This window comes from Mustelus asterias, chromosome 12, assembly GCF_964213995.1.
Source record: "Mustelus asterias chromosome 12, sMusAst1.hap1.1, whole genome shotgun sequence".
In the NCBI taxonomy this organism is placed as follows: Eukaryota; Metazoa; Chordata; class Chondrichthyes; order Carcharhiniformes; family Triakidae; genus Mustelus; species Mustelus asterias.
In genome coordinates this window covers 62,182,492-62,194,709 of record NC_135812.1, presented here as the reverse complement: position 1 = coordinate 62,194,709, position 12,218 = coordinate 62,182,492, and the positions used below count along the sequence as shown (strand labels likewise).

The following is a 12,218-nucleotide window of genomic DNA, read 5'->3' as shown; positions in this document are numbered from 1 at the left end:
GTTAATTTGCCAATTCTCTTAAATCTCTCTCCTCCAGCTCCTGACCCACCTGGCCGTGTGGACAGTTTCTCCTTATTACTAAAATCCTTCAAAATGTTGAATACCTCGATTAAATCTCCTGTGAACTTCCTCTGTTCTAACAGGAACAATCAGTTTCTATTGTTTCTCTGCCAAAAAACGCAAGTTCTTCGTCCCATGGTATGATTCTCATAAATCTCCACTGTGCCCTCCTCAAGATCTCAACCTCCCTCCCGAAAGTGCGATGCTCATAATTGTGCACCATGCTCAGTCGAACTCTTCCCAGTGATTGCTAAAGGTTGAGTATAACGTTCTATACCTGGAAGACGGTTACAATAGCCCAAAGAAGTGAGTCAAAGTTCTTTCTGTCAGGGAGAGTGTCTCCTTCTTTTTCTGATGCAAACTTGCAGCCAAAAAGATGCATTCCCAGAATACTGTAAGGGAAAACAGAATAACATAATTATTGGAGTGAAAGGGTATTTAATTATAGGATTTAAAAGACACTTTGGGATTGTTGGCAACGGTGGCAACATTAAAAAGCTGATACTTTACAAAGTTCATTCCGGTGCCTTCCCAAATCCCGTTTACTTCATGTAGGTTCTGAGCAGCCATGCATTTTTCCCAGTTGACTATCGGATCAATTCTGTAATCTGTCACAGGAAGCACTCTTGGAATAGAATGAGCTATTTTAAGGAGAGATGGTGGATCTGTACTAATGTCACTGGACTAGATGGGCAATAAATGTTGGCTTGCTAGCAATCTCCACATCCCAAGAAAGAATTAAAACACATTCTTAGCATTTAGGCACCTCATAGGGGAGATGTCAGACCAAGGAAGTAGTGATTTTGGGATAGTTGGGTGCCTCTGAGGTGAATTTATTCTTAGGGTGCTGAATAGGAAATTTTTATAGCACTCTTGCCTCTGAGTCTGAGGGTTCAAATCCCACTCCAGAAACTTGAGCACAAGTCCAGGCTGATGACACACCAGTGCAGTGCTGGACTGAGTGAGTGCTACATTGCTGGTGATGCTGTGTTTCAGTTGAGACATTAAATTTGAGGTTGCATCCATTCTTTCAGTTGCACATAAATTATCTTGTGATACTACTATCCAGGACGCTCTGCCTGGTTTTCTGACCAATAATTATCCCCTGTCTATATCACTAAAACTGACTGCCTGGTCTTTCTCACAATGCTAATTGTGGAACCTTGCTCTATGCAAATTAGCTGCTAATTAGCTACATTATAATAGTGACTACAAACATCAGTTCAAAACTGCTTCAATTGACTTTGGGATGCAAGTAATATGTTCTTTCCATCATTCTGAAGATTGATACTTGCAAATTTACCCCTGTCCTACTTTTACTCCCAATCCATCTTTCTTTCTCCTTGGGAATCTCCCAGGAAAAATCCACATTACCCTCCAAAAATTACTTTGTTGTCCATACTTGTCATTATTTTTAAAAAAATGTTATGGGATGGTTGCTGGCTGGACCTGCATTTTATTGCCCACCCCTAAACTGCCCTCCATTTCAGCGGGCATTTGAGAGTCAACCACATTGCTGTGGACCTGGAGTCACATGTAGGCCAGACTAGGTAAGGGCAGAAGATTTCCTTCCCTAAAGGACATTAGGGAACCAGATGAGTTTCATGGTCATCATTAGACTTTTAATTCCAAATTTTATTGAATTCAAATTTCAACATCTGCCATGGTGGGATTTGAATCCGGGTCCCCAGATCCTGGGACTATGGATTATTAATCCAGTGATAATACCACTGCCTCCTCACATCTAAGGGAGCTGCTGGTGTAGTGATATTCCCACTGGCCTAGTAATCCAGGGTCCCAGGGTAAAGGTCTGGGGACCTGGATTTGAATCCCAACATGGCAGATAATGAAATTTTAATTCAATAAAAATTTGATGACCACTAAAACCATTGTTGATTGTTCTAAAAACAATGGCCTTTAGGGAAGAAAATCTTCCATTCTTACCTGGTCTGGCTTACGTGTGATTCCAGGCCCACAACAACGTGGCTGACTCTTAAATGCCCTTAGTTCAAGGGCAATTCGGGAAGGCCCAGGCAGTTTCACCCACATCCCATGAATGAATAGGGAAAACAGAAGCTGTTCTTTAATCCCATGATAATCACCAATCAAAATATATTGCCACCTCTCAATTTACTTCAGGATAATCCTATATTCTGTTCTACAAATAACATTTAAACTGAGGTTTGATAGATTTTTAATAAAGGATATGCAAACAAGGCAGCTAAATGGAGCTCGGAGGCAAATCCACCATGATCTAATTGAATGGTGGATCAGATTTGAGGGGTGGTTGATATACTTCTGTAAGTGTGTTCCCTACATAAACCTTTCAACATTGACTGTGTTCTGCTCTGTGATGCCCGTCTCTCAAATTGTTTCTTTCGATAGAAACAAAAATCATCCTGACGTATTTGCATCCGAATCTTTGGGCCTTATTTTAACACTGTAAGTGAATGAATGGGTTTTGAGTGAGTTAAAATATTGTTTATTGATTGTGAATCTACTTCAATCTATTCCGTTGCATGAGATATGAAGACTTAAAGAGTTTGCTCCTCTTATGGATACGGAAGATCAACTTATTTGAATATAACTGAAAAGAGAGATGCTGCAGAAGCTTTTTGTCTTGCACTCACCAAGATAAATAGAAGAATGCCAAATTTCAAACAATCATAACAATTTATACTACACGAGAAAAGGGCTGCTTATTGAACCAATTTGCCAATTACTTTCAGTTTATGAGTGAATGGGCCTGGCATAAAGCATAGTCTGGGTAGAACATGGAGAAGAAGATGAGGCAGGGAGGACTGCATGTCTGGAAGGGAACCTGCCCCAATTTTCTGTCCATTGATTCAGACAGGAGGAAATTCAGGCAGACTCTGTTAGTGGTGATAACCCCCCCATCTGACAGGGCATCAGTAAGACTGTATCTGGAGTATTGCTCACAGTTTTGGTCTCCTTACTTGAGGAAGGATGTAAATGTATTAGAGGTGGTTCAGAGAATGTTCACTAGATTGATTCCAGGGGTGAAGGGCTTGTCTTTTGAAGAGAGACCGAGCAGTTTAGGCCTTTAGTTGCTGGAATTTAGAAGACTAAGAGGAGATCTAATTGAGATTTATAAGATGCTAAAGGAGATTGGCAGGGTAGACATAGAGCGGATGTTTTCCCTCGTTGGTCATTCTAGTATGCGAGGCCATGGTTTTAGGTTAAGGCAGAAATGAGGAGGAATTACTTCACTTAAAGGGTTGTGAATCTGTGAAATTCTTTACTCCAGAGTGCAGAGAATGCCGAACACTAAACAAATTTAAGGCGACAGATATACAGGTGTCAATTAATAGCAGGATGAAGGGTTATGGGGAGTGGGCAGGAAGGTGGAGATGAGGCCGAGATGAGATCAGCCGTGATCGTATTGAATGGCGGAACAGGCTCAAGGGGCTGAATGGCCTACTCCTGTTCCTAGTTCTTATATTCTGATTTTCCTCACTACCCTGTTCCCCCAATGATGTTTTGCAGCCCAGGTGCACATAGACTCTTGAGTTATTGTGTGAGGAATGGGGGACACTGCTTCCCACTCACCTGAAGATGAAGATGAAAAGCATCAGCAGCATACAGAAGGTCGCAACGTTGTCCATTGTCTTCATCAGGACCACCAGTTGGCGCTGCAGGGCTGGCATAAACCGTACCAACTTTAGCACTCGCATCAGCCGGAAGGTACGTAGCACCGAGAGGCCTCCACCCTGCTGACCTACAATTTCCCACACACTGGGGAGCAGTGACGAGCAGGACAAATTAGTATGAGAGTTTACAATTAAATATCATTCAACTCTTGAACTTCACAACAGGCAGAAATCTCAACAAGTGCAGGAGGAAATTGGGGCTTACTTCAGAAAGTCACACTCTCAGATGCAATGTCTGGAATGGGCAGGAAAGGCAATCTAACTCCCGATAAACTATGGAGCTGTTTTTGAAATGGGATTAATTAAAACCACAAGTGGGATGATTGCAGGAAGAGAAATTGATCTAGTTTGACAAAAAGTCATTATTTGGTGAAGCTGCCATGACAACATTCGGCATGTGACATCATTGGTCCTGTAAGGGTTCCCTTTACCAAAACAGTAAATTAACCCTCCCTCATCTCGTGACTGATTTCCAATATGGTCCCTTGCTTCTCACAATATAATAATAATAAGTTTAATTGAAAAGCAAGTAGAAACAAAGAACAGCATTATATAAATGTATAAGATATATGCGCTGGGACACCACCACCTCGCCCGCCATGGAATCGGAGCGGGCGAGGGTCCGACAACGGAAATCTCCATTGGCCTCGGAGGGGAATTTCCAGTCTCAGTCAAGTGAGGTGATAAAATCCCAGTCATCGTATTGGTAGTTAGGTAAGATTCAGTGTCATCACGCTACAGTCATGCAAAGCACACACCACTCCTGGGTTGCTCTTGATTTACAGTATTTTGTGGCATCCAATCAGAATCACACTAACTTGTCAATTTGGAGTTAGTGATTGAAGATTCAACAGAGGGAAAAATACTTTGGACAGAATCTCTTACCTTCCCCATAGCAGGGTGGTGGGGTGGGGCTGGGCGGTGCTGGGGTGAGGGGCTGGTATTTAATTGTGAAAGAGGATGGTATGTGGCAACTCCACCACCTGACTGCCTCTGCCCTGATTAAATCTGTAATGGCACAGCTTGTGGACAGATTTAAGGGCCTCACCCTGATGCCACCCAGCAGTGGTGAGGCAGGGGCTTGCCACTCCGGAACCGTGACATGTTTGCTTGCGGGCTTCTGCTGGAGGGGGTATCCCTCGTTCAAAGGCACTCCACACCTGATTGAGTGTCCTGGCATCAGGAAAGGGGGACCTGCTGAAAACCACCCCTCTGCCCTTGCTGCCAAACCACCCCACCACTCCACACCCACCTCACCACATCATTCACCTGTGTTTGGGTACCTCCTAGATTGGAGCCTTTGTCAGGGTGTTGTGTTGGCAGAAGTTACCACCTCCCCTGTGACGCTGCTGACTATAAAGGAGCTGCCAACCTCTGACTGACCGGCAATCCTTGGCAGGTCTCCACTGCTGGGACCCCTGGATCCCAAGGGAAGGCCCACTGCTGACCTGTCTTCTCAAAAAGAGGCGACGCAGGGCTCTTGCCGGCTCTCCACGCTGTGGCTGAGACCCCTGCTGCCCCCACAAGATTCCACCAGTTGAAAGAGAGCCTGATGTGATGCTCATGATTGGAACTTTCACTCATGGTTATCTGAAGGGGTGGCATTATTTGGACTCCATGACACAAAGGGTGGAAAGGAATGTGCAAGATGAGAAAAATGGAGAGGGGAATGAGGTTCACACAAAAGAAAGAGACAAGGTGATAGGTTTTGCCTTTGTGCATTAATATAAATTGGATGATAGTGAGTCAATAGTCCATATTATTTTTAATGCTTTTTTTAGTGCACAGATTCCTGTGTGTGATATTTTACTGTTTAATGAAATCATTTTGCATTTACTAATGACAATTTACCTGATGACTACAATGATTCCATCGAAAATGTTGTAAGGGTTCTTGATGTATCCAAATGGCCCATATACCAGAATCTTTAAAAGCATTTCCAATGCAAACAGGCTGGTGAAGACGATATTGCTGATCTCCAGGGCATTCGTCAGCTCTTCTGGCTGAAGGAGGAAATGTAAAAAGTATCAGAATAAATGGAGGATAAATGTTTGTGTTGAGTTTAGCTGTTAGACTTCGGCTCTGCTCGTTGGTATTGACGGGGTTGTTTTTTTCCCGCAATGATCAAAGCAAATGATGAACACTTTGAAACACCAAAGTATACAAGGCTACAGACCAAGTGCTGGAAAATGGGATTAGAATAGATAGCTGCTTGATGGTCAGTGCAGACATGATGGGCCGAAGGGCCTCGTTCTGTGCTGTAAAGCTCTATGACTCTCTGACAAAGGATGTCACTACTGTAGAGTACGACTGCACTAATGAGGAGTGGCATGTTTGGATGCAGACTAAGGCTCTCCCCATTCTGTCTCAAGAATATACCTCAATCCCAAACTCACCAGACCACCCTAACAGCTCCTGTGTGAACTTCTCCACGTCCCTACATACAATAGCCTTTATGAAGACCATTGTTAATTAATGCCCAAAGATGCCCATGCCCATTCGGAGTTAGACTGATCAGAAGCAAAATTTCATGTAAAAAATTTGTACCTAGCAGAGAGAGAAGATACTTTCATCCCATCAAGTCTGTCTGGTCTCACTGGTGAAGGGCAACATGCTAATCCCATTGTGCCATCCGATCTTCACAGTTAAAGGAATTATTATATTAATGTCATCCACATTGACCACAAAAGCCAATTGATGCTCTGCATGTATTATGCTGAAGGTTCATTATCAACCTGGTGAACAGAGTGCTCTCTTTTTGTTAGCTGAATTTTCTCCCTATTCTTCGATGTAGTAGGAAGGAGGCAGGCAAACAGGATGAAGGATGATAATTAGCAGTGGGAATGTTAGCTGACTTTTCCTTTGTCTCACCCTGGGCAGTCGACTGAACATTCCTAACTTGATCTCAGCTGAAATTTGCCATCTCAGCTTTGGTCATGGAGTGAACGTGGAACCTAGCTGGCTGGAATATGTCACTGGGCAGTGCATGTAGTCACTGATGGTCAGCTCTCCCCCACTCCCAAAGATCCTTTAATAAAATCCATTTGTAGCGTTCAGCAAGGGTCAAGTGCAATAGTGTGAAACATGCTTATGGCAAATTGGAAGGCTGTTTTATACCAGGCATGATCTTCTTTTCTATTGACTTCAAAACAGAATTGGGCACAGTGTAAAACAGACTGACCATCTCGCTTTTGACCTCTTTAGTTTTGTTGTGAAGAACAATTTCATCCTTATTGTCTTCAATGTCTCTATTCCTCAAGGTAGTATTTTGGCCCACCTAACGTGGGCAGCACGATGGCACAGTGGTTCACAGCGCCAGGGACCTGGGTTCAATTCTGGCCTTGGGTGACTTTCTGTGGAGTTTGCACGTTCTCCCCTTGTCTGCATAGGTTTTCTCCGGGTGCTCCGGTTTCCTCTCACAGTCCAAAGATTTGCAGGTTAGGTGGATTGGCCATGCTAAATTGTTCCTTGGCGTCCCAAGATCTGTTGGTTAGGGGGAATTAGCCATGGTAAATGCACATGGTTGTAGGTCTAGGACAGAGGAAAGGGCCTGGGTGGGATGTTCTTTCAGAGTCGGTGTAGACTCAATGGGCCAGATGGTCTTATTCTGCACTGTAGGGATTCTATGGTTCTATGAGAGCAACCTAATGAAACACAATTAAAAGATTCAACGCAAGACATCAAATGTAAAAGTAAGTAGAACAAGTTGCAGAAGGAAGACAGGAAGAACATTGGACTTAGCTCCAAAATTTGCTAGGATGGATAAAGTTGTATGTAGAAATACCAAATATCTACATCTGTGGTGTAGAAATATCAAAGTTAAAAGGAATAGAGACATTGAAGACAATAAGGATGAAATTGTTCTTCACAACAAAACTAAAGAGGTCAAAAGCGAGATGGTCAGTCTGTTTTACACTGTGCCCAATTCTGTTTTGAAGTCAATAGAAAAGAAGATCATGCCTGGTATAAAACAGCCTTCCAATTTGCCTTAAGCATGTTTCACACTATTGCACTTGACCCTTGCTGAACGCTACAAATGGATTTTATTAAAGGATCTTTGGGAGTGGGGGAGAGCTGACCATCAGTGACTACATGCACTGCCCAGTGACATATTCCAGCCAGCTAGGTTCATCGTTCACTCCATGACCAAAGCTGAGATGGCAAATTTCAGCTGAGATCAAGTTAGGAATGTTCAGTCGACTGCCCAGGGTGAGACAAAGGAAAAGTCAGCTAACATTCCCACTGCTATACAAAGTCTGTATAGGAACTGAATGCTTGGGGAACCTGAGACTATCTAAAACATTTTCAGCCTTCCAGATGGAACTGAAGATTAATTTTAAAATCTTTTTTTGATGCCCTGTGTTGTTATTAAAATTGAATTCATTAAAACAGAGAAAACACTCAAAATCCTACACGGTATCCTGCCAATCCACCCAGCAGTTGAAAGCACAACTGTGTTTAAGATAATTACTGTGCCTCACGAGTTCTTTGTTAAATGCTGTGTTGCTTGTTAAATTTTTTTTGCATAAGGCAGTTAGCTAAACTGTCCTATGAAGAGTTTAAATCAAAAATAAAGATTCGTGTCATTTGGACTACTTCTTTGGATACCGAGAATTGAAAAGTCACACCACTACTAATTACTTAGAGTCCATTATCTCCCTCAGATGAGTTGAGTTGTTCATTACAGTAATCTACAAGACGCTTAACAGATGATCATTGGTTGATAATGTGCTAAAAAATGGGTCCTTTTAAGAACTAGGGCAATATCAGTTTGAAGGCCTTTCACAGAAACAGACAATAATGAAGACTGCTGTCCTTAACCATGAACCATGGTGTACAACAGTGCAGAAAAAACAGATTTTCAAGCCCTGGGAAATGAGCAGAAAAGACACCAAGAAACCAGAAACACAAAGGTTCCGAATCTACAAATAAGTTTCCGAAAAAGACAAAGGAAATCAGAAAAAGTCTGCAAGTGAGATACTGCTCAGAAAGGCACAAAGATAAGTATAACTCTGCAAAAAAAAAGCTGCTGAAAAAAGGATTTAAAAAAAGCACACACAGGCTGCAAGTGCAATAACTGACTGCAAAGAAAAAGGACAAAGGAAGCACAGACAAAGGCTGCAGGTAAATTGCTGAATGAGTAAAAATAGCTGCAATAAATTTTCCAGTCCTATCTCCAGCAACATTGGACAGCAATGGGTGGCAAAACTGTCAGTTTTTCTGCTTAAAATGGCAAAACTATGAGACTGCACAGACTTAACTAACAAGCCTGAACCAATAAGTGTTGCCACACTGTTAATACTGCAGGGAAGGGATACTGTAAGGTGTATACCACCCTAAATCTAACAGGTGAGCAAAGAGAACTGATGACAGGGATTTTGAAAGCCTTGAATGCACATTTTGAACCCTGAGTGAATGTTACATATGAACGTTGGGTATTCAAAACTAGAGTTCAGACTGAAAGTGAGATCATTGAACGGACACAACTACAATAATGGAGCTAGCAGAATCATGTGAATTTGGACAGTTAAAAAATGATCTGATTAAATAGAGATTAATCTCAGCATGAGAGACTCTTCAGTGACAGCAAATCTACAGAAAGTTGAGAAGCTGATGCTAAATAAAGCGATAGACGTGTATTGAAATTTTGTGAAACAGCTACAGCATATATGTGGCAGAGGAGACCAGGGAATACATAATACTGAGACAGTCCAAGGCAAAAGGGCTGAGCAATTGCAGTCATGTGCAGGATGCAAATACCGTGGATGACAACATATATGGGAAAAGGAGGACACCCAGCATGGGGGGGGGGGGGGGGGGGGGGGGGGGGGAGAGTGTTTCAAATGCAAGAAGCAAAATCATTTCACAGACAAGTGTTTGATCAGAAAAAAGCAAAAGAAGTCTATACAGATGAACATTGGCGAGATCAGCAGAAGAGTCTAATGAAGAGCTACACACCATATAACAGGTTAGTTCAGAGCGAATAATGGTTTGTGACTGTTATAATGATGACCCCCAAAGGGAGAGTATCAAATAAATAAGAAATGTCAGGTAGACTCTGGTGAATCATGCAACATAATGCGGCACGGTGGCACAGTGGTTAGCATTGCTGCCTCACAGTGCCAGGGACCTGGGTTCGATTCCCAGCTTGGGTCACTGGCTGTGTGGAGTTTGCATATTCTCCCCGTGTCTGCATGGGTTTCCTCCGGGTGCTCCGGTTTCCTCCCACAGCCCAAAGATGTGTGGGTTAGATGGATTGGCCATGCTAAATTGCCTTGTAGTGTCAGGGGGACTAGCTAGGGTAAATGCATGGGGTTATGGGGATTGGGCCTGGGTGGGATTGGGGTCAGTGCAGACTCGATGGGCCAAATGGCCTCGTTCTGCACTTAGGATTCTATGATAATGACATTCACAGATGATGCAAAGTGGCTTAATCTGGTGATTTGAAAATGAAGCCCTCAAAAGTAACATTGAGGCTTATAGTATCCCTACAGGGTAGGAGGCCATTCCGCCCATCGAGTCTGAACCAACTCTCCGACAGAGTATCTTACCCAGGCCCTATCCCTGTAACCCCTCATATTTACCTTGCTAATTCCATAACCTACACATCTTGGGACACTGATGGACAATTTAGCATGGCCAATCAATCTAACCTGCACATCTTTGGACTGTGGGAAGAAACTGGAGCACCTGGAGGAAACCCACGCAGACATGGGGAGAATGTGGAACTTTCACACAGTAAGTCATTGGAGGCCAGAATTGAACCCAGGTCCCTGGCACTGTGAGGCAGCAGTGCTAACCACTGTGCCGCCTATGATGGCACAGAACTCATACCGAGAGGTCAAATTAGATTGACAACCCAATACAATGGCAAGAGGAAGATCTAGAGTTCTAGATCATAGATGAGACACAATGGCCCAGCTGGAGCAAGTCTAAAGCCAGGGCTGGTAACACTGAACGTGCCAGTATAGAAAGGGCAGAAATAGACCCCATAGGGAGGGAGACAATATTCAAGTAAACCACAATATGGTTGTGGACCACATCAGAGCAAACTGATGCATGAGCTGAAGGTAAATGACTGGTGAATAAATTTGAAGGGCAAGATTCCAATTGAGTATACACCTTTGAAAATGCATGATAAACTTCAATGAACCAAGCTGTGTGAGAATGCAATAAACAAATTTCAAGAATGCCACAAAGGTACCAGTTGAAATTCCACAGCTGGTAACCCATAGTGGGAGTTGAAAAAATTCAAGATGTAACCGTGAGCATCTGTGCTCAACTAGCAAAGCTGCTCCTGCACCACAATCGGGAAGAAGGAATCTCACCAGTTGTATTAAGTACAGAACTACCATCAAACCCAGAGGTCCGTGTGTCCCCAATAACTCAAATGGAACAACGGTTACCAAGGCAACAAGGGCCATGGGAATGAAACTCTCTGGACAAAGAACATTATCCAGATGAACAGCCGATGTCAACGCATGCAAGTTCCATTAAGAGACCTGCATGCTTTAAAGGCTGTGGGCCAGATTTTCCAGCTGTGCTCACCCCAAGGCCAGAAATTCCTGCCCGAGATCAATGGACCTTTGCATGGTCTGCCCCCGCCAGCTATGATTCTTGTGGCAGGCGGGGCGGTAAAATTCCGCCCTGTGTGTGAAATGCATGTGCATTAACTGATGAGTAAAACAAACAGTTGTTAATGTATGAGAACTGCGAGTATATAGTGGATAGCTTGGGTAACTCACAGCCACACAGGGTTGTGTAGGCAAATGTATCTTTTGTTTGCTAAGAAAAGGGGGATGCGTGTATCTTTTGGTTGGGTTTTAAAATGTAACCAGTCTGATTTGACAAATCTAGCTTCCTGTAGTCATGTGACTATGCTATGAGGCTGCCTTTGTAGGCAGACATCTTAAGGCTAGTTCAGTAAAACCTCTCACAGAAACAGATATTGATGAAGGTAGCAGTCCTTATATATGAATCACTAAGTTAACCTTTCTAGCCAAATATCCAACTGCATTTTGAATGTTCTTAATTGTCTCTACATTCTATCATGACTGACTTCCAAATATTTGAGTAACAAATTTCTAACACTTATTATTGAAATTTGCTTAAATTTGTTCTGAATTTGAAAATACTGTGGATAGACCTCATCAATATTATGTGTTAGATAGCTTAATGAAGTCCTGATTTGAGTTTCTTTATTCTAGGGTGTAAAACATGTTTGGCATGTCTGCTACAACTCTCACCAACCTTTACAGATGCACCATAGAAAGCAGCCTTTCCAGATATATTACAGTTTGATATGCTCTTGCTCTGACCAAAACCACAAGAAACTACAAAGGATTGTGAACGTTGCCCAGTCCATCGCGCAAACCAGCCTCCATCCACTGACTCTGTCTACACTGCCCGCTGCCTCGGAAAAGCAGGCAGCATAATTAAGGACCCCATGCACCCCGGACATTCTCTCTTCCACCTTCTTCTGTTGGG

The 12,218-nt window shown here is 43.0% G+C and overlaps 1 protein-coding gene across 1 annotated transcript in view; it reads right to left on the bottom strand.

Annotated features, from left to right (window-relative positions):
* cacna1g (calcium channel, voltage-dependent, T type, alpha 1G subunit) overlaps positions 1-12,218 on the bottom strand; it is a 330,198-nt gene that overhangs the window by 183,445 nt on the left and 134,535 nt on the right. Inside the window, exons 9-11 of the mRNA XM_078225973.1 lie at positions 5,583-5,734; positions 3,631-3,816; positions 338-452 (exon numbers count right to left, since the gene is read on the bottom strand). Of these exons, the coding sequence (XP_078082099.1) occupies positions 338-452; positions 3,631-3,816; positions 5,583-5,734 (453 nt within the window). The remainder of the gene's footprint in view (positions 1-337; positions 453-3,630; positions 3,817-5,582; positions 5,735-12,218) is intronic.